Source organism: Myotis myotis, unplaced genomic scaffold (genome assembly GCF_014108235.1).
Source record: "Myotis myotis isolate mMyoMyo1 unplaced genomic scaffold, mMyoMyo1.p scaffold_m19_p_17, whole genome shotgun sequence".
In the NCBI taxonomy this organism is placed as follows: Eukaryota; Metazoa; Chordata; class Mammalia; order Chiroptera; family Vespertilionidae; genus Myotis; species Myotis myotis.
The window spans coordinates 22,960,245-22,983,131 of NW_023416321.1; the positions used below are offsets into that span (position 1 = coordinate 22,960,245).

The 22,887-nt window shown below is 40.5% G+C and overlaps 1 protein-coding gene across 11 annotated transcripts in view; it reads right to left on the minus strand.

Moving 5' to 3' along the window:
- Nucleotides 1-22,887, minus strand: part of ACACA (acetyl-CoA carboxylase alpha) — a 277,027-nt gene that overhangs the window by 95,453 nt on the left and 158,687 nt on the right. For all 11 annotated transcript variants that reach the window (XR_004972815.1, XM_036340342.1, XM_036340341.1 and 8 more), the window contains 6 exons: nt 19,729-19,785; nt 19,480-19,524; nt 13,008-13,049; nt 11,750-11,965; nt 10,168-10,323; nt 6,541-6,744 (listed from right to left, as the gene is read on the minus strand). Coding sequence is in view for 10 of the 11 variants with exons in the window: in XM_036340342.1 (XP_036196235.1) it covers nt 6,541-6,744; nt 10,168-10,323; nt 11,750-11,965; nt 13,008-13,049; nt 19,480-19,524; nt 19,729-19,785 (720 nt within the window). In the remaining variant the exon portion in view is untranslated. The remainder of the gene's footprint in view (nt 1-6,540; nt 6,745-10,167; nt 10,324-11,749; nt 11,966-13,007; nt 13,050-19,479; nt 19,525-19,728; nt 19,786-22,887) is intronic.

Sequence of the window (22,887 nt, forward strand, 5' to 3'; positions counted from 1 at the left end):
GCTCTAGTATTTAAGTTGAGAAACAGCAATGCACTAAAGAGACTTCTATTCTTTCCCCAATGGTAGAAGGCCAGGTCAGGCTCTGCTGTATCATTTATGCTTCAGTCTATTTGACTAGAAGGTGCCTCATAAGTATTATTAGCCACAGAAAGGCTTCAAAGATTTCTGTTACAAGTGAATTTCACCCATCCATGTAGCTAGATAATTCTTATTAGCTTAAAAGACATAGTCTGTAGTAAAATGTATATTTTATTAAATGATACATGCATCTATATAATATGTACACACACACACACACATATATATATTCCCCCAGAACACCATGTCTGCAACTAGTGACTAGCTCCTGCAATACTTACACTGTCGCATAATGAAATCACCACAGGAACTTTTAATCATTTTAACTCAAATATTTCTACAAGAATACTTCATACTCCATACATTTGGTTTTATTTGTTTATCAATATTTATAAGGAATGCCATTATTTCTATTCAATTAACATTTATTGTGTAACAGAGGTTATATGACACTAAACTAGGCACTTTATGCATGAATACACAAAATCCAGATTCCCAATTCAATGAACAGAAATGGAGATTAGTGTGTAAGGGTATGTGTATCTATCCACATATCTATTCAGGCCTAATATATATAAGCTTAAGTCTACTATTAATGATTAGATTTGTGAACCTGCTGTACAGGCATAAGAGAATTAACCGCTTATCTAAAAACCATGGGTATAATTCAGCTCAGTGAATCCTTAGTTCCTTAGATCAGAGGAACAAGTGAATTCTGCCGACTTGTCAAAAAGGTCCTATTTGGGGCAAAACTTGTCTTGGGTGCTCAAAACCGCACAAAATGGAGTTCCCAGCCCTCTTCCAAATGACCAATGGTGAGTCACCAGGTGGGAGGTAGAATTAGCAATGTCTTAGGAATGTGAGAGATAGAAATAGTAATGTCTATTATTTCAGAACTAGAGAGCCCAGTGCACAAAATTCGTGCACTTGGGGGTGGTCCCTCAGCCCAGCCTGTGCCCTCTCACAGTCTGGGAGCCCTCGGAGGATGTCCGACTGACGGCTTAGGCCCGCTCAGCCGGCAGTCGGACATCCTTTGCGCTGCTGCGGAGGCGGGAGAGGCTCCCGCCACCATCACTGTGCTTGCCAGTTGTGAGCCCGGCTTCTGGCTGAGTGGTGCTCCCCCTGTGAGAGCACACTGACCACCAGGGGGCAGCTCCTGTGTTGAGCGTCTGCCCCCAGGTGGTTAGTGCACGTCATAGCGACCAGTCGTTCTGCTGTTTGGTTGATTTGTATATTAGCCTTTTATTATATAGGGTGAACTGAGCTGTACACATAAAACATATCAATAAAGGTGAATTTAAAATGTATACTTCTGCCTTACACTACACATTGGATATCAATTGACATGTAATGGATTACCCATATCTCTTCTCCCCACAAATAACTACCTGACATGAGTATTCATTACAGCTGATACCACAAAGATTATACATAGAAAGTGAAACAGAATGAAACTCATGCCAGTCAACCTTGCTCCTTATTGTCAGAAAGAATAAATGATGTGCCAAAGTAAGAGGTTGAGAGTAATGGATAGCACTAGAAGGCTCTGAATAATCAGCTCTATTAATCCCATTTTCTACTATAATGCACATAATTAAAAATTGGTAAAGTATATGTTTTATAAGTTCATGAAAATATGTACATACTTAATATATCACACACTTTTCACCAGAGGCCTTCAAAAGAGCTTCTCTTGGAAAACAAACTCTGATCCCAGACAGTCTGTTCTCTTAGAGCCCTGTCCTTATTTTATGATGGCAGAATCATAATACTACAGAGAAACTAATTATTTGTCTTCCATAATGATATAGATTTTGAGAATAGAGATCACTTTTTTTTGTATCCACACTGCCTGACACACTATAGGTGGTTAATAAATGTTATATTAATGAACAAATGAATGAATGACATGCATGGTTCTATATTATTTTAAATTCATACAATGACTCACTAGAGCAGCGGTTCTCAACCTGTGGGTCACGACCCCCTTGGGGGTCGAACGACCCTTTCAAAGGGGTTGCTTAAATACATCCTGCATATCAGATATTTCCATTACAATTCATAACAGTAGCAAAATTACAGTTATGAAGTAGCAACGAAAATAATTTTATGGTTGGGGGTCACCACAACATGAGGAACTGTATTAAAGGGTCGCGGCATTAGGAGGTTGAGAACCACTGCACTAGAGCAAAGAAAGGGGAAAAACAGATCATCAATAAGCACCAGGTAGGCATTAGCAGTGCCAGAATTGGTTTGGAGGCTGTTTTTCTTGTGGGTTCCCCCCAGTTCACAAGGCAGTGGCTGTTGAACTCTCTCAACTAAAGTGCCTGAGGGAGACCTCCTCTTTCAGGGCTTCCTAAATATGCAGGACTCATGGAAAAAGAGGTTCTCCCTTAGGTTAAAGGTAGCTCATTCATTCATTCATTCAGATACGTACTGAGTGCTTATTTTGTGCCAGGTGGTATAGTAAAGCCTGATTGAAGGCTTCTGCACCCTTTATGTCCCTGTGTCACCACCAGCCAGCATGAGGGAAATCTAAGAGCTTTCTGATCAAAGAAAGGGGGGAAAATAGTTATAAAGAACAAACTTATTTATCATAAACACTGAAATCTCAAGAGGCCATCTTATTTTTCACAAGAATAGACTTGCCTTGAAGCCATTGTAGAAGTTAATTAAAAACATCCCTACCCCTGAAAAGCTTTGACTGAAAATGTCTTTAAGATTGCCCTGAAAAACATCAAATGCAGGAAAAATTATTGAATACTCTTTTCCTGGCTAACCCCTCACACTCTTGTGCACTTCTCACGGGACAGATTTCTCTGACCATCTAACTTGTACTCAAAGCACAAAATGAAAGGTCACTCTGACATCTATCCAGATTCAGAGTTTTAAAATTCATCATCAAAGTACTGATAAAAATGTCTTTTCTTGCCTCTGTTCCAGGATTTAAAAGGATACAGATAAAAACAAGAGACATATAATCTCTTCCTAGCACCCAATGCATAGAATAGACTGAAACTTTTGAGTACACATACTGGAACAAGTTCAACCTTTAAACAAAAGACATGTACTTTCCAAGTTCAGTCCAAAGTCTTGAAATAAAATCTCAATTCATAAAAAGGCACGAGCAATGGTGAACTAAACTAAATTCAGTATCATAGCAAATGGCCCAAATATTTAGAAACTAAGGTGGTAAAACAGACTAAAAAGGAATTCTGTTATCACAGGAACAAACTACTAAAAAAAAGTCACTTCCCATTTTCACATTCTCAATTTTTCTACCTGAAAAATGGTTAAAGTTTGCACTTTGCTCTTTTATAGACATACTAGAGGCCCGGTGCATGAAATTCGTGCATGGGGGTTGGTGTGTGTCCCTCAGCCCAGCTGGCACAATCTAGGACTGCTGGCTCCCAACCGCTTGCCTGCCTGCCTGCCTGATTGCCCCTAACCATTTCTGCCTGCCAGCCTGATCACCCCCCTAACCAACCCCCTGCCAGTCTGATCGACACCTAACTGCTCGCCTGCCGGCCCGATTGCCCCTAACTGCCCTCCCCTGCCGGCCTGGTCACCCCCAACTGTCCTCCCCTGCAGGCCTGGTCACCCCCAACTGCCATCCCCTGCTGGCCCGGTCCCCCCTAACGTCCCTCCCTTACCAGCTTGATCGCCCCTAACTGCCCTCCCCTGCCAGCCCGATTGCCCCTAACTGCCCTCCCCTGCCGGCCTGGTCACCCCCAACTGTCCTCCCCTGTAGGCCTTGTCTCCCCCAACTGCCCTCCTCTGCTGGTCCGGTCTCCCCTAACATCTTCCCTTGCCAGCTTGGTCGCCCCTAAATGCCCTCCCCTTCCGGCCTGGTCACCTGTAACTGCCCTCTCCTGCTGGCACGGTCCCCCCAAACTGCCCTCCCCTGCTGGCCCGGCCCCCCCCCCAACTGTCCTCCCCTGCAGGCCTGGTTGCCCCTAACTTCCCTCCCCTGCTGGCCATCTTGTGGTGGCCATCTTGTGTCCACATGGGGACGTCCATCTTCTGTGTTGGAGTGATGGTCAATTTGCATATCGCCTCTTTACTATATAGGATAATACTCTGAACTCTTTGAAGATAATGTGTATAAATGGAATATAATAATGGTTAAATATGATAAAAATCACTCCTTGATATTGTTCAAACTATTATGTTGAAATTTTCCTTCTTTAAGATAGAACTTGGTGACATATTTCAACAATTCTCCTTTCTTTACTTGCCAATGAGTGGTCTAACTAGGTTGAAAACAGGAAGGACAAATCAGATCAGAAAAGATGAGACTGCTCAAGTAGCCCTAGAGCCTGCTAAGGCGAGCCCCAAATTACACAATTACTTCTGGAGTTAGTTAGGTTCACTTGGCATCTATTAGGGCTCACCAATACATGACTGAAGGTTGGAGGTTTTAACACCCACTAGAGGCCCGGTGCATGAAATTCGTGCATTGGGGCAGAAGGGGGGGGGGGTGTCCCTCAGCCCAGACTGCACCCTCTCCAATCTGGGACCCTCGGGGATCAGGCCTAAACCGGCAGTCAGACATCCCTCTCACAACCCGGGACTGCTGGCTCTCACCCGCTCACCTGCCCGATTGCCCCTAACTGCTTCTGCCTGCCAGCCTGATCACCCCCTAACCACTCCCCTGCCAGCCTGATCGACACCTAACTGCTCCCCTGCCGGCCCAATTGTCCCCAAATGCCCTCCCCTTCAGGCCAAATCACCCCCAACTGCCCTCCCCTTCAGGCCCGGTCACCCCCCAACTGCCCTCCACTGCCGGCCTGGTCGCCCAGAACTGCCCTCCCGTCGGCCATCTTTGACCACATGGGGGCAGCCATCTTGTGCAAGGGCGTGACAGTCAATTTGCATATTATCGCTTTATTATATAGGACTAGAGGCCCGGTGCACAAAAATTTGTGCACTCGGGGAGGGGGGGTCCCCCAGCCCGGCCTGTGCCCTCTCGCAGTCTGGGACCCCTCGGGAGATAACGACCTGCTGGCTTAGGCCTGCTCCCGGGTGGCAGAGGGCAGGCCTAATCCCTAGGTGCAGGCCCTGGTCGGGCTCAGAGCAGGGCCGATTGGGGAGTTGGGGAGCTCCCAGCTGTCACGCACAGAGCAGGGCCCATCAGGGAGTTGGGAGCTCCCCCACGTCACACACAGAGCAGGGCCCATCAGGGGGTTGGGGAGCTCCCCCCTGTAACGCACAGAGCAGGGCCGATAGGGGAGTTGGGGCACCGCCCCCTGTCACACACAGAGCAGGGCGGATCGGGGGGTTGGGGCGCCGCCCTCTAACACCCACAGAGCAGGGCAGATCAAGGGGTTGGGGCGCCGCCACTCTCACACTCAGGGCAGGGCCGATGGGGAGGTTCTGGCTCTACCCCGTCACACACAGAGCAGGGCCCGTGGGGTGGGGGGGTTGGGGCGCCTTCCCCTGTCAGGAACAGAGCAGGGCAGATAGGGAGGTTGTGGCCCCGCCCCCTGTCACACACAGAGCTGCAGGGCGATAGGGGGTTTGGGCGCTGCCCCCTGTCATGCTGATCCCGGTGCCGGGAGGCCTCACGGCTCCGCTGATCCCAGTGCTGGGAGGCATATTATCCTTTTACTATATAGGATAGAGGCCTGGTGCACGGGTGGGGGCCGGCTGGTTTGCCCTGAAGGATGTCCTGGATCAGGGTGGGGGTCCCCACTGGGGTGCCTGGCCAGCCTGGGCGAGGGGATGATGGCTGTTTGCAGCTGGTCACACATCCCTCAGGGTGGGGGTCCCCATTGGGGTGCCTGGCCAGTCTGGGTGAGGGGCTGAGGGCTGTTTTCAGGCTGGGACTGAAGCTCCCAACTGCTCCTTTTTTTCTTTTTTCTTTTTTATTCTGGGCCAGCTTTAGCTCTGGCTCCAGCTCTGAGGCCTCTGCTGTTGAAAGAAGGTATCTGGTTTGTTTCGGTTCTATAATTGAAACTCTGTATCAACTCCAGCTCTGAGATCCCGGCTAGCTGACAGCAGGTTTCTGGGGTTTTGTTTAGCTTCTATATTTGTAACTATGTTTCTTAAACTGCAAGCTCAGAGGCTGGCAAGGCAGGCGGGGAATGTTGGTTTCCTCCGTCACTGAAGCAATCAAGCCTCATGTTAGTTTCAAGCCGCCTGGCTGCCAGCCCCCATCTTGGCTGGCAGTTAATTTGCATATCTCGCTGATTGGCCAATGGGATGGGTAGCGGTCGTACGCCAATTACCATGTTTCTCTTTTATTAGATAGGATGATTAAGAACATAGGCACATCTTATGAGGCAAATGAAGTTTTTCAAATTCATGCAAGCGTTTAACTAATAGAGGACAAGCCTACTAGGTGAACCAATGGGATTCATGAGTTTGGGTCTTCTATAGCAAGTGCAAGTGGCTTATCCGTAGGACCAAATAAATACTTTGAGGAGATCTCAAAGTTTGACTAGCGCTTCACTACTGTACCTGTGCTGTCCTGGAGTCAGTCACTTCCTTGTACAGGCTGATGTCCAAGTAATAGCCAGACTCGTTTGTCAGGAAGAGGCGGATGGGAATTGCTTTTCCGGTTGGTGTCAGCCGAATGTTGATTTTCAGTTCTGCCTGGAGGACGCGTAATTTCCACAGCCGACTTCCATAGCGCATTACCATGCTCCGCACAGATTCCTCAATCTGACACACACAATCACCAAGCACAAAACTTAAAAACCTGTAACTAGGACTTGTTTTAGGTCTGCCCATCTTTGGGAAAGGAAGAATGGAACAAGATGCTGGTTTCTCGAGATGTGTATCGAGATGTGTACATGTATTCCTTATAAAAAGTCGTATAGTTTCTCCCCAACCCTACTTTTGCTTAGATAAGTCAGGAACAATTTCATGCTGGCCTATTGTATGAGTAGTTTTCTATGGCCAACAATACCCAAATGTGTGCAACTCCTGCCCCCTTTTCCAATTACATTCATATTCTATCTCAAAGGTCTGCAATATCTAAAATTACAAGCCATGGGATTTAAGAGGAAGCCCCAAATAAGAATAAAATCTCTAGTTAAATAGCTATTAAGTAGCATTTATATGCATGGTAACTATGTTTCATTGCACTTTCAGGACCTTAAATCAACATAGCAATTACCACCATGAACTTTTTTCCATACATTTTATTAAACTTTATAATATATGTCTCTTGGTAAATTGCACAAATTAAAAATAGGCAATTTGTAGGTGGTGCTAGAATGTTTTCTCTAAACAGAGCTCTGAAGCTTGGTCATTGCCGTTCCAACTGGGATTTAAGTATATGAAGCAGATGTTCCCTAGTTTCCCTAAGCTTTATACCAAATCAGTTTAGTGTTTCTAGTTTTCAGGGTCAGGTAAGTTATTTTAACCCTACAGCCTTAGGTGTGATTTCTTATTGATACAGTAGAGCAAAAACATATTTTTCCAACATGGCTGCAGGCAACTGGACATACTACTCGAAATTAATGTTTCTTAAGTGAAGTATCTTTCTAAAATGCTTTCTCAACTCAGAAAACTCTGAAAAATAACTCACATCACCCTTCTCTTGTGGTTTTTCAGAAGTATGTGCCACTCCTGCAATTTGTTTCTGCACCACAGAATTTTAGGTTAAAATGGGTTTTAAGGAGTTAACTTACCTATCCCCACAGTTGCTTATTAACCAAGTAATATTTATCCATTCTTTTCTCAAGGGAACAAAAATCAACATCTCTCTATAAAGGAAATTAACAACTACCTATGATTAGAAAGGCAGAGCCAGGGTATATGGGTGTGTGGAGTAGAACAGAGAGGCTGATATAAAAACTCAATGAGAAATTGTAGGCTAAATCTAAAAATATATATAGTTATATAGTATCCAGGCCATGTTTAAGTCTTTCAGCTTCATCCGTCCCAGAATGCTTAGGGAAACCTTTGCTTAAACTATATGATGAGACTTGGTACTCAATGAGTTGTCCTATCCTAGGCTTTCCTGACAGATAAAGCAACTGATCAATAGCTTGGAGTCTTGAAGAAAAAAAGTAGAAAAAGATTTTTCAGGTCTTACATACTAAGTTCAAAAAGCAAATGCCTATGCCTACAATTGATCTTGAGAAAGGGGTATGCCCAGGTGGTGTGGCTCAGTGACTGAGCATCAACCTATGAATCAGGAGGTCAAGAGTTCCTGGTCAGGGCACATGCCCAGGTTGTAGGCTCAACCCCCAGTAGGGGGCGTGCAGGAGGCAGCTGATCAATGATTCTCTCTCTCATCATTGAGGTTTCTCTTTCTCTACCTTCCTCTCTCTCTCAAATCAATAAAAACATAGTTTAAAAAATAAATAAAGAGGTCTATACTGGTTCTCCAATCCAATTCCAGATATGAAAGAAAAAAGTTAGAGGGAGCAGCAGCAGAGAGCAGCCTTCTATGGGATAAAAGGTCAAGTATAGAATCACTTTGTTTTCCTTCCTTAAGTTATATGGAATGCATTTTAGAACAGAGCCTCAGGGAAGAAAGCATACATAATACTTGTGAAATTCCTTATTAGCCAAATTTTCTACCTGTGGAAAAATACTAAATACAAACAGGTTAGATACTTGGGAAGGTATATTACATCCCTAAGCCACGAGCTAAGTAACATTTAGTACGAGGGAGTAATTTTGCCAAAATGCCCAATAGCAAGTTAAGTACTCTAGATGAGAAATCCTAGGGAATTATATGACTACTGTCACACTCAGGACAGGGCCAATGGGGAGGTTATGGCTCTACCCCGTCACACACAGAGCAGGGCCCATGGGGAGGGGGAGGGGGGGGAGGGGCGCCGCACCCTGTCACACACAGAGTAGGGCCGATCAGGGGGTTGGGGCACCGCAGCCTGTCACACATAGAGCCGCAGGGCGACTAGGGGGTTGGGGAGCTCCCCCCTATCAGGCACAGAGCAGGGCTGATCAGGGGGTTGGGGCACCTTCCTCTGTCACGAACAGAGCAGGGCGGATAGGGAGGTTGTGGCCTCGCCCCCTGTCACACACAGAGCCGCAGGGTGATCAGGGGGTTTGGGCGCGGCCTCCTGTCATGCTGATCCCGGTGCCAGGAGGCCTCGCAGCTCCGCTGATCCCAGTGCTGGGAGGCATATTACCCTTTTACTATATAGAATAGAGGCCTGGTGCACGGGTGGGGGCCAGCTGGTTTGCCCTGAAGGATGTCCTGGATCAGGGTGGGGGTCCCCACTGGGGTGCCTGGCCAGCCTGGGCGAGGGGATGATGGCTGTTTGCAGCTGGTCACACACCCTTCAGGGTGGGGGTCCCCACTGGGGTGCCTGGCCAGTCTGGGTGAGGGGCTGAGGGCTGTTTTCAGGCTGACAGGTGACTGAAGCTCCCAACTGCTCCTTTTTTTATTTTTTTTTTATTCTGGGCCAGCTTTAGCTCTGGCTCCAGCTCTGAGGCCTCTGCTGCTGAAAGCAGGTATGTTTTGTTTGGGTTCTGTAATCGAAACACTGTATCAACTCCAGCTCTGAGATCCCGGCTGGCTGAAAGCAGGTTTCTGGGGTTTTGTTTAGCTTCTATATTTGTTACAATGTTTCAAACTGCAAGCTCAGAGGCCGGCAAGGCAGGCGGGGAACGTTGGTTTCCTCCGTCACTGAAGTAAGCAAGCCTCATGTTAGCTTCAAGCTGCCTGGCTGCTGGCCGCCATCTTGGCTGGCAGTTAATTTGCATATCACCCTGATTAGCCAATGGGAAGGGTAGCGGATGTATGGCTAATTACCATGTTTCTCTTTTATTGGATAGGATAGGGCTGCTATCATGGCAAATATCATTATACAGATACCAATGGAGGAAGTGGAAAAGTTTTTATTTTTTTGTACTGATTATGAATAAATAACCAGCAAGATAAATCATACCACCTTTATTCTTGAGGTCTGCTTTTCAAGGCTATAGCAAATTTCTGACACCATCCCAAAAACCAGTCTTATAAGCATTCTGTAAACTTTAAATATCAAGGGCTCAACCAGCTAATCAAGAGTGCCTGTGTCCAGGTCTTAGTGAAAATAAATATGAATGAATCTCACTGCTTGCGTTTGCTACTTCTGGGAGAGAAGCTAAGAAGAAACGTACCTTTGATGGATCCATGATGACCGTGGGCACAAAGTTGAGGAAGATGTGGTTGCAGTCAGTACGAACATTTGTATTATTAAAAGCGACTTCCAACTCATCCATGGCTTCCAGGAGCAGCCGCTCCCCTTCATTTTGTAGATATTCAAAAGAAGCTTCCTATGCAGGAAGAAATCAACATTAATGTGTTTTAAGAGGCAATAATGAAATGGCTATTATAATTACTTAAGGCCCAGCGGTTCTCAACCTGGGGGTCGCCAACAATGAAAATACATCCTGCATATCAGATCTTTACATTACGATTCATAACAGTAGCAAAATTAGAGTTATGAAGTAGCAACGAAAATAATTTTATGGTTGGGTCACAACATGAGGAACTGTATTAAAAGGTCACGGCATTAGGAAGGTTGAGAACCACTGAATTAAGCGGTGGTATGTCATGAATCATAAGGCACCTGCTAGAAGTGTGTTGACCTTTCTCCCTAGTCAACCCAATAACCACAGGCAGCAGGGGCAGGCAAGGTCAGATTAAGAATTCCTGCAGCCCTGGCTGGTGTTTCTCAGTCGTTAGAGCATTGACCCATGGCCCAAAGGGTCTCAGGTTCAATTCCTGGTCAAGGGCATGTTCCTGGGTTGCAGGTTCAATGCCTAGCCCTGGTTGGGGCGCGTGTGGGAGACAACCAATCGATGTGTCTCTCTCACATTGATGTATCTGTCTCTTCCTCTTTCCCCCTCCCTTCCACTCTCTCTAAAAAGTCATGGGGAATAAAAATATCCTCTGGTGAGGATTAACAAAAACTAAAAACAAAACAAAACCAAAAGCCGAGACCAGTTTGGCTCAGTGGATAGAGCGTCGGCCTGCGGACTGAAGGGTCCCGGGTTCGATTCCGGTTGGGGGCATGTACCTGGGTTGCGGGCATATCCCCAGTGGGGGATGTGCAGGAGGCAGCTGGTCGATGTTTCTCTCTCATCGATGTTTCTAACTCTCTATCTCTCTCCCTTCCTCTCTGTAAAAAATCAATAAAATATATATAAAAAAAAAAAAAAAAACAAACCAAAAAAAGAATTCCTGCACTCTTCCTTCTGTCTCTTAGTGTATCATTTCCTTCCAATAGGTGGGGATACTGGAATCCCAATAGGGTTACACCTCACATATGCCAGAGCAGTTTAGAAAGGTTATGGCTATGGGATGTAGTAATAACTAACACACCAGGAAGCACCTTGCTATGTAGAGAAACTATCCTTCCTTTAGACAAGTTTACAATGGGGTCACTTCTAACTTGTCTCACTACCCTCTGTCATCACCTAACTCTCCTATGATTTTCTGTTAATATGCTTTTCCTTCTCTCAAGTGAGAGTTACTATGATTCCATTACCAAGGAAATTCAAATGAAAGGGGGAAAAAGTTTGTTATTATATGGAATATTTACTTCTGTAAGAGAAATGATTCTCAGACTTCTGCTGGATATTAGAGAGTGAGATGAACAAGAGCTTTGACTCAAAAAGAGAAAATCTAATTTTGAACCATGACTGTTCCTCTGTCCCTTCCCTCAAGGATAACTTCCCATTAAAGTACAGCACCCACCTTGGTGACCAGATCAGAATGTCTGATGATCGCACGGACAAAGAACCTATAGTCTGTCACTTCTGTGCCCACTTCCACTTTGGCTGCCCCAAGATACAGGTGCATCTTGTGATTAGCACATGGAATGGCAGTGAGGTCAAAATTTCTCATCCGGTTCAGCTCTAACTGGAAGGCGAGGGCAGGTTCCAAGTGACGATAAATACGATCCTCCTCAAACTGAGCACAAGAATTGGAGAAAAAACAGCCCACCAGAAGTGGTTACAGAATGATATTATGAATGCGTACTTATGTAAAAGAGATGCTTAAAAATAAAAACATAAGCTATGATGTGCTAATGAACAACAAAAATGGTCTACATTCAAGGATAATGCTATAGCTTACATAAGGTTAGGCGCTAAAAAACCTATTTAACTTCCCAAGCTTTCATCATTTATGCTTTTACAAGTGATGATGCTTTCCATTAAAAACAAACAAAAAAATCAATTCCCCTAGAACTCCTGTAGCATTTAATATCTTTATAATTTTTTTTTTTAACAATGAACTACAAACTGTTTCACATTAACAACTACTTCACATACCAGTGTTTTGGTTTTACCCACCTAGTCTAAAATGCTCATGGGCAAAACCCATGTCTTATATTCTTATAATTTCTGGCACAATACAAAGGACACAGTAAATACTTGACAAATGAACATTATATAATTTTTTAAATAGAGGTATTTGGCTTTGAAACATCCTATATATACATATACATATATATATATGCATATGCATACACACACACACACACACACACACACACACACACATATCTTAAGAACTATATTTACATTTAATATATTTTTTTGCTGAAATTAAATTGTTTTTCCAGAGTACATGTCAATTGAGTGAATCGTAACAGGAAGAAACCAACACAGTATGAAAGTCTGTATTTTAAAATTTGAAAAACTGTAACTCTGAATATAAACTGTAGGTGATGAGAATAATCCTACTAAGTGTAGCAGTCCTTTAATATCACATCAAAAGCATAAGGATGATGTTGAAATTTATTGCTTTCTTGGGTAAGTCAGTATATTCGATTATTTCCTAAACCAAACTCTTTCAGAAGACAGTCTTCTTTCGTTCTAAGATACATGTAAGGCAAAGGGAAGCACAGATTCAATTAGAGAAAAAAATGGCAAAGATATGCCATTCTTAGACTTGTAAGGAAAAAAAACATAAAAACAAAACAAAACAGAGGGAAGGAATTAGTTCTTACCTTATCCCTTGCTCGGAACGTGAAAAATTTAGGGAATTCTCTCTGTGTTAAAGGAAGGGGAAAATGTATCAGTCCTTCATAGATATGGTTCTTCGGGGATCAACACATAGTACAGAAGCACTCAAGCATCAAAAGACAGTTTCTTAGAAAACACAATCCTTACTGAACCTTAGCCTAGGGAATGTGAATGATCCTCTGGGTAACCATCACTTTGACCCCACTTCCACATTTGAGAATCACCACACCATTAACCTAACTTCAATAGTTACCCTCTCTTTTTTGGGGGGTGGGGGGGAGCGGGGAATCGTATTTTTTCATCTCCCAAGTGAGAAAAAAAAAAATTCTTCCTGGGTGTTGCTCTTGGCACAACCTGGCAAATAAAACCAATATACTCTCTAAGCTTCTGCACTGCAATAGCAGTTATTGGACTGATTTCCCAAGTTTCCCCTTAAGAAACTCTTAAAATGAAACTAACCAGAAAGCATAAAATCCCCAATCCATGTGTCTTCCTCATTCACTCTCAAATCAATAATTTGAAGGGTTTAAACAATAACGTTTGAAGACAAAAGTAAAGATGTTACTTTGGTCACTACCACTACATGTGTAAGAAAGAATGGGGTGGAACTAGTGAACATAGAATCATTTGGTCTTACCGCTCTTTTACAGGGCATTACAAAAGAAAGCAACCAATTTACTAGAACCTTATTAATTAACAAAGATGAATTCAATTAGCAGAGTCCATTAGTTTCTGAAATTTAACTTATTAACACCAAATACCCCTGTTTCTCGGATGGGAAGCTCTATTGGTGGTGTTAGAGTCAAGTCATTACTATGTGCCTCTATAGGAGGTTTCATTAGGCATCTTCTTCATTATGAGTACAAGATAATCAAACACTCATTGGGACAAGGCAGAGAAACCAGGACCAGCTGCATAAATGTCTCTCAATGAGCTTTAGGAACCATGAAGGAAACATGAGCTGAAATGAAAGCCTGCTAGGTGGCAGGCACTCCCATGTGTTGTCCCCTTGAATGCTCTCAACAACTTCTCGAGGTTAGGTATCCATTTTACAGCTGAGGAAGCCATGACCAAGTGATATGCCCAGTATCAGAAACCTAGAATATGAACTTGGGTCTCTTCATGCCCTTCATCTCTACCACACTACTTCTCACGTGTAGAGCATTACCCCTCTATTTTTGTTATAATCCAGATTCAATAGAAGTCTTCTCTTTAAACAGAAATTCTTTTTTTTTTTTAATTTAAAAAACAAAGCAAAACTCATCCTGAAAAGTTGTGTTTCATGAATTTACTGAAAACTTATTAAATACTTTCCACAGGTATTACACCTCACCCTCACATTAACTATAGCTTGCACAGTTAGTAAACCTTCTTATATTTTTCTTGCATTTTAACTGTAAAGTTGCATTTTGTTTAGCAAGCCTGGGAAACCCCCTATCCAGGCTTAGGTCTTTAAAAGTCTTTTGAAAGTGAACTTTACACAGCACTGATATTTTACTAATGGTGTTTTCATTCTAAGTAATTCTCTAATTACCCTGAATAATTGTAAAGAACATGGGGATGACTTCAAGGTTAAACAGAAAGATGTTCAGCTGCATTGTCAGTAGGGTATATGCTCAGGGCTTTATAGTCTCATTTTTGTTTTATTCTTGAGAAATATGGCTTTCAGAGCACTACCTAAGGTAACACAAGTCAAAAAAGGAAGGGTAACAAAATACTTTCATGAAAATTTCTGAAAGGAAAGTGATGTACTAAATAAATATTTTATCTAATTGTTAAGACAGAATAGAAGAGTGTGATAAACATTAATTAATTAAAATATTTATTTAGTACATCATTTATTTAAATGACTATTTTCCTTCAAAAACGTAACAATAGAACCCAAAACACACTTTTTTTTTTTTTTTTTTTTTTACGGCTTAAACCAACTAAAAAAATTTGTAGTAACTGAAAGGTATGAAAAGCAAACAATTTGAATAGAAATGCCTTTATTACAAATAATGAAAGAGGCTGACTAATTCTTGGCAGAGGTGGGAATAGACCACCAATAAGAAAAACCACTTTCATTAAAGTTAGCTAAGAAAAGGTGTTATGAGATAATATCAGCAAACATTTTTTGAATAAATTTTAGCTCTACAGAAAAATCCTCAATTTAAGCATAAAGCATTCAGAACAGGAGAGTAAGAACTTCTGTGCAATGGGACAGCAGGATTAATGAGCAATTCTTCAAGTCTGAGGACTTTTATAGAAAGTCACCTCTTTTGGCATTCACACACACACAAACAAAAATCACTGGAATACAGAAAAACACAGAAAAAAAGAAATACAAAAGTCTGATCCTATAGTTTTAGTAAATTCCTTCATCCTACCTCATCCTCATATTGCCAATTTTTCCACTAACTGCATTCATGCTTATTCTATCACTAATATAATTGCTTTCCAGACATTCTACTAGTGTTATGGGCAAATATCATGATTGAATGTACACAAAGAAAAACCCTCTTAGTGTGCTGGTACCAAAAAACAAAAGAATGCAACATTTCTCAGGAAGAAATTATACCCCTGCTGTGTTCTAAATCAGCCAACCATCATCAAGACAATCAAAATAATTTGACTAAATTAGCCAATCAAGACACCCTGCAAATCAGAGAATGTGAAAACCTGCAACAGAAAACATCATAGCTGATTATGATACTAATAATCGTGTTAAAAACCTAATGAGATGAAGAAATTGAAAGCTTGCTGGTGCAATTCTCTTTTACCTCAACATGCTGAGAACTAATTATATAGACTGTAATTAAAACAAAAACCCAAACCAAACCTTCTGAAAAACTAATAGTTGATCCACTAGCAAACAAAACTACCAATTTTTTTCAGCTTTATTGAGATATAGTTGACATATAAATTTTTTTTAAAGAAATGAACTACTTAACCATGATAACTCTTTTCAATAGTGGGCTCTTCCTTCCAAAACATTTCATTTTAAAGTGCGAGTTATTTACATAAAATCAATAAAAGTGCATCTAGGCTATTTATAGCAGAATTTTAAAAATCTCATGAAATCTTACAAACAAGAATCAAAAGGAAACTTTACAGATGCAAAACTGATTTAGAATCTCACCACAGTTTTTGGCCCTAATACTCTTGCTTAGGTGGGAAAGGATAAGAAATCCTGAAAATGTACATTTTAGTATTCTTAAAAACACTTTGCTGAAAAAATATGGAAACTTCAAAAAGTATAATACTTATATTCCAGTTAAATAGCACCTTCTGCTGCACGTTTTGGGACCTGAAATGTGAGTGAAACGAACAGACTTAATACTACATGAATGCAGAGAGCTGCAGCTTTCATAGCTGCAAAAATTCAAAGCCTGTTCTTTGGCTTTCAAGGTTTCAATATTTTTTTAATATGAAGAAGATATTTATAAGAATAGGCTAATTTTTCCTCAAATGTTCTGTTATTATAGTAATGTTAAGCAGTTATTCAAATCCCATGATAGGTACTTGATTTAATTACATGGTATGGAAACAGACTTGACACCAAGTGTCCTTAATGCTGACAAATATTGCCAGCTCAGAACAGGCTTCATGTAGAGTCAAGAGACTAAGGTAGCAGCAAGCATTCCAGTGGGACTGTGGAGATTAAACATCAAATTTTTGGAAATGCTTATAGCCTTCACTGTATCTGAAAAAACACTTAACAATATACCCACTCTCTAGGAACCTCTACTCTGGCCCTCATTTACCTTGTTCTGGTTCTGAAATGGTCTGAGAGACAACTATGCAAAAGTAGAGCTGCTTCATCCACACCAGCCAATGTTGTTCTTGAACCAAACTTGGTAACCTTCCTCCACTCCTTGCCCCCTCATGTACGCTTGCTTTCTCTCTTCTATTCAATAATATAGGGATTTCACAGTGTGGAACAGGAGAGACTGCGTACATCACAGTGGATTACTAAGAAGCCAGAGAGATCAAGGGATTCATCTCTAACACTCACGGAAAGCTTCCTCTTTTTCACACTACACTAACTATGGGGCAAGCACACATCAGATGACATGACAAAGGCTAAGCACCCTTCATGAATGGCAAGCTACCACCAGCAGAGGAACTTACAGCAACACCATGGCAGTGAGCCCTGGATTTGTACAGCTCCTGCCCAGGGGTCCTGGCTATTGTAGATTCTGGATGGAATTCAGTAATAGTTGCCCTTGCCCCTTGTGTAACCACTAATCATTTCTAAGGGGCCTAACATAAAAATAACCCAACTCCTCTGCCATTCAATGCTTCAGAGAAAATCTAGTCTCCACCTTAATTTCTCTAAGTTCTAAAGCAACCTTTTCTACATTCATGACAAATTACGTCACTTGGTAATATAACCAATTTTCCACTTGATGTCACTATAAATAGGAACTGGACCATGATTCCTAAGAAAGACCCATAGCCGGGCTCATTTCTAAGTAGATTTTGCCTGTACATGTCCCTCTTCAACCTAAATCCAGAAATATTAGAACAGAGAGGGAAAACGTGTTTTAAAGCCATACACACACACACACACACACACACACACACACACACACTCTAGGACATGACATAGATTTAGCAGTAAGACAGGATATATTTCTTTTCTATATATAAAACACACTAAAAAATGCCCGTTAATAATTAATTGCTTTGGCTTTTAAAAATTTTTAGTAGAGAGTTTTATCATGAAAATGCTTATTATGGGAAACCAGTTCACGTGCTATAAACATGAAGGCTCCATCTGAACCACTACGAAAAAGGAAAACAATTTTACAAATTCAACACGATTCTCCAGAAAAGTATAGTATCCCAAAGTCAGTGAAAAAATAAAAATCAGGATAAAGTTTAAGAACCTAGCCCAATACTCTTCCCAAATCCAGGGCCTGGCTCTGGCATGTCTACCTTAGCTCTGAACAGCATCCACCGGCCACAGTATTTATTCAAGCCTCTCATATTCTATCCCCAAGTATCAATTTTATTCTCTAAGCTTTGGATTTTTCTTCCTAAAGCTCCAGGGTTCCCTTTAAGCTCCTCATACTTCTTCACTGTCTCCAGTTTCCTATCTAAAGTTATTGATTGATATGCATCTGTACTCTGCTTGGCTTCCTGACATCAATAACATAGGAGAGTTGTGTAGTCCACAACACTTCCTAGAGCATTTCAGAGAATCTTAGCTCTTTAGTTTGCAGGGTAGACTCTCTTGTTTCTCTATAGACTAAACCAGCGATTTTCAATCGGTGTGCCGCAAGAATTTTTAAAACATGCAATAACTGACTATTTAGTCAGGGGCACTGACCTCTTTTCCCTTAGATTGTTAAATTAAAAAATGACAATAGCCAACCCTACAATAGCCGTTCGGTGTGAATAAATCAAAATTATAACCATTTTTTGTCATATCAGCAAAAAACATATTTTTTGGTGTGCCACAGAATTTTAGTAATTAGTTTATGTGTGCCATGGGATTAAAAAGGTTGAAAATTGCTGGACTAGACCAACAAGGTGAACTGTTAGAAGGAAAACGAAATGTCAAGTGCTAAAGATCTAATAAACAAAAGGGCAATAAAAGCAACCACACATAGGTCCTTAAGTTTAGAAAGTCATTTCCAGAATCCCAAATATTATCTTCATTATTGCAAATAAACAGGCCTTGAAAACGAATTTAATTATCTTAATTGATAAAACAAAATTCTTATCAGGAAAATTAAGGCTTCCTAATATCCTCTGGAATCTTAGCTATATTAGGATCAACTTATAAAGAAATATTTTTACTACAATCAGTCATTTTAGAGAATGACATCTTTATTGCAAACTGGGTTTTTGGTCTTAGTGCTATCATCATACTGATCATATGGGTATACTTTAGTTCAGATACCAGGCTAATAACTTACTTCTTTTTTCAATAAAACTTTTAATCTCATAAATATTAAGTTAATTCAGTTAAATAGGAGAACAAGCAACTTAATGTGCAATTTTTATTTATTTCCTGCTCCTAAAATTAACATAAGACAAAAGTACCAAGTTAGGCTTGGTTAAGGCATTTTAATAATAAATGATTGTTTCTCATAATTGATAATTCTCAATAATAGAACTTGAATCCTCTTTGGAAAAAGCCAAGACCCCAAAGTGCAATTGACAGCTCTCAATTATTGATTCACTGTGTGCGTAGAAGAAATTAGCTCCTGCTTCTACCTTATTCATCCAGATAAATGTATATGCTCATTCTTAATTATTTCTCAGAGATATACTGAGAATGTTATAGGGTAGAAAAAAACAACCATAGAACAATCGAATAGTCATTATAATACTTTCTAAAAGAAGTGGGACCAAACATCAGTCCAGCCCTTCTAAATAACTCATACATATTCTCTGTTTAAATAATCAATGGGAAACAGATAAAACAGTAAATAATATTTCATTATTGTTCCTTTTACTTACATGAAATCTCTGATCCACCTCATAGCTGATCTGTTTCCTAAAATCCTTTCAAATGAAAGACAGAAAGGAAAGAAATAATAAATTTAAAACCAAATTGAGTAAAAGATGAGTTAATGTTTTTCTTAAACTTATAGAAAACAGTTATTTCTCAGCATAAATTCTACAAATAAGTTTATGATTATAACTCCACTTTCTGATTTTTAAAAATTCTAGCAGCATCTTAAGAAATGTTAGATAGTACGCCAATACCTTTTGTGCAACCAGGAAAGTAAGGCGGCGGATTCCATGCTCAACCAGAGTAGCTTTCTATGGAGAAACATGTAAAATAAAAGATAGATAAGATCTCCATTCATCCTAAATCTTACCCCAATTCAGTCCTCCACAGGCTCTAATTGGGTTAAACATCCTTTTTGGTTATCTATCTATGTTTTTGGCTTAGTACCTTCAAACTTGCAAATAAATAAATTTCAATCTGGATCCTGGGACTAAGTCTTATGGGATAGGTTTTATATTGATCTGGACAAAATTGAGAGAGAACTTTGTGTAGGAAAAGCAGTCATATGAAGTCACCTAAGTTCTCTAAGGTCTGATTCACTTCAAGGTAGATTTTAGCACAATTCTACTTTTGAAATCACATTGGTGAGCATGTTCAAATGTGAAGATTAAAACTAAAACAGAAGATAAATGAAATCAGGTCATTCAGATCAGAAGAAAATTTCATAAAGTGGAAATTTCAGGTTCTAAACTGTTGTTTAGATTATACATAGCACCTACCGTCATATATAGCATTCCTAGAATCCAACCTAACAAATCCTGACCTTTTCATTTATTCTAGAACATGCCTCCCCCTACTTTACATGAAAGTATTTTTTTAAAAAATTCTCTTTAAAAATTGCTAAAAGCAATGTTTAATCGACTTTTAAATTTAGTGATTATTCATATTTCAACTTGGCATGGCTGAGGAGTGTATCAGAAGGCAAGAGAGACCAGCAATTTCAGGACTGTCTCATATGAGTCTTGGGCCTTTGGATCTAAGCTTTCTTCTATCTGTACTGCTCATTTATCTCAAAAGGCAGAGACAAAGAAACAGTTTAATGAGCTAAGTAAACAGCATGATCTTAAGGGCCCTAGCAAAGAGGGGCTACATGGCAACAAGTAGAAAAGCAATCTCACCAGTTGAATGACCTGTGAAAATATATGAGTAATACAAATAGGAAAAATATGTGGGTTTTTGCAACCTACGTCCAGACTTTCGTTTCATCAATTCCTTGCTATAACTTTAGCCAAGAGATATGTTCATAAGCCAATTCTTGATTTTCATGATACTATATATTTTTTAAATTCAAATTGGAGTCTGCTTATAAATAAGCACATTCCCAAGCCATTACCTCCTATTGGAGAACATTTTCTATTATGGCATTTGCTTAGTAATAAAATTAATTAGCAACATAAGCAAAATATAATTGGAAAAATAAATTTCCTAATAATAAATTCCCTGGTCAAATTTACATAAATTTTGGTTTAATAACATTTAAAAATTATCTGCACTGACAGCATAACTGTTATTATAAATAACCAAGTATTGATACTACAATAAGAAAAGGAAGAAAGGGAGGGAGGAAGGGAAGAAAGAATGGAGGAAGGAAGGAGTGAAGGAAGGAGTGGAGGGAGGGGTGAGTGGTGGTGGTTCTCAATCTTTCAGTGTGCCAAGGAACAGAAACATTTCTTCTGACACCACCAACAAAGAATTCCACCACAGCCAAGCCCTTCAAAGACAAGCATCAATAGCTATGTTCAGGCAAGGGAAGAAAATAACTTTAATAATGCCATGATTTAAAGTCAAAATTGTTATTGCTTTTAAAATTCCACAAGTGGCTGACAATAACAGCAGAGCAACAGGATTCTGATTACATTGTAATAATGCGGGCCTCACAGCAAGTCCACAACTATTACCCAGCGATTAGGCGCCAGCACCTGGAGAAACTCCATTTACACTGACTGCTTCAATCTCCGCCACAAGTCATTTACAAATATATGATCCTAATTTCTCTGAGAGAAAAAAAGACATGCTGGGACTAGAAGATTATTTGGACAATTTGGATCAACCTATTTGATAGTTTAATGTGTGCTTTAAAAAAAAAACTTTTTCTAAACTGCTAGGAACATGATCATGAAGTGAAAAATAAAACTAGTTATTTCAGCTTTTTTTTTTTATTACCTTTCCTTATTTTTATTTTTACATTCTTTTCAAAACAAGGAAGTGAAAATGCCTAATATTTCTGGATAAGCACAGTACCTGATGCAGTTAACAGCTTCTCTAGGCATGGAATGTCTACCCTTACCCTTCTGAATAGCCTCGGGCAAAGACAATGGATTTCTCTGTGCCTCAGTTTTCAAGTCCAGTAAAAGAAAAAGGTAATTTCTTATTGCCAATTAATGTTATAAATTTATGTAGTGAAGATGAAGAAACTGCCTCTTTAAATCAACATATCATGACATACAGCACTGAGATCTGGGGGTAATAAAAGGCTACAGTTGAGGTCAAAACAATCAAATAAGGGCAATTAGTGCCTCAAAACCTGAGAAGAAAATTTCAGATTATCTCAGCAAATAGCAGCATCAGCAGTCACGAACAACATTAGCACTCTTCCAGCTAAGGTTTCTTTGGTCGCTGGTTTCAGGTTAATTTTATGTGTTCACAAGACAAGGGCAAAAAGAAAGGTAAATTTCTCTTCTAAAGAAAAATTCCCAGGCATGTCCCCTATTTTCACTTTTCTGTAAGTGCCTTTCTTCAGGTTGGCCACTATAATCCCAGAGCAACATGAAGTAAATACTAGGACTCATGGTAAGCACAAAGTTACCATCTTTTCCCAGGTATCTACCATTAGCATTACATGATGTGAATGCCGATGGCATTAATTGTTTATACTGCTAAATCATGCTTTTAAAAATCTATTCAGTTCTTTTTTTATAATAAGCAATATAGCTAGGTAGTTCCCATTGAAAGAAAACACATGGGTCTTTGTCATTAAGGACAGCTGAAGAGGACACTTTGGCATCTATCATATATTGCAATGACATGTAACTATATGCAGACTATCATTTTGAGCATGCCTACCCAGTCCCTCCAACTAAACTTGAAGCATCCTCACGGCCAAAAGAATACATTATTTACTAAAGCACCTAGATCTGTGGCCCCGAGAAGTGGAATCAAAGCCTTAAATACTAATTTTTGCTCCATCATCTACCAGCTGGTGATCAAAGGGGGGAGGTGAGGGCTTTAATTAATCTCTCTGAGTTTGAGTTTTTCCCCAAGTGCAAAACTGGAATAATTCCTAACTAATCTAACCTCATGGGACTGTGGTGAGGTGCAAATAAAAAATTGTACACAGAAGTTCTTTATAAATA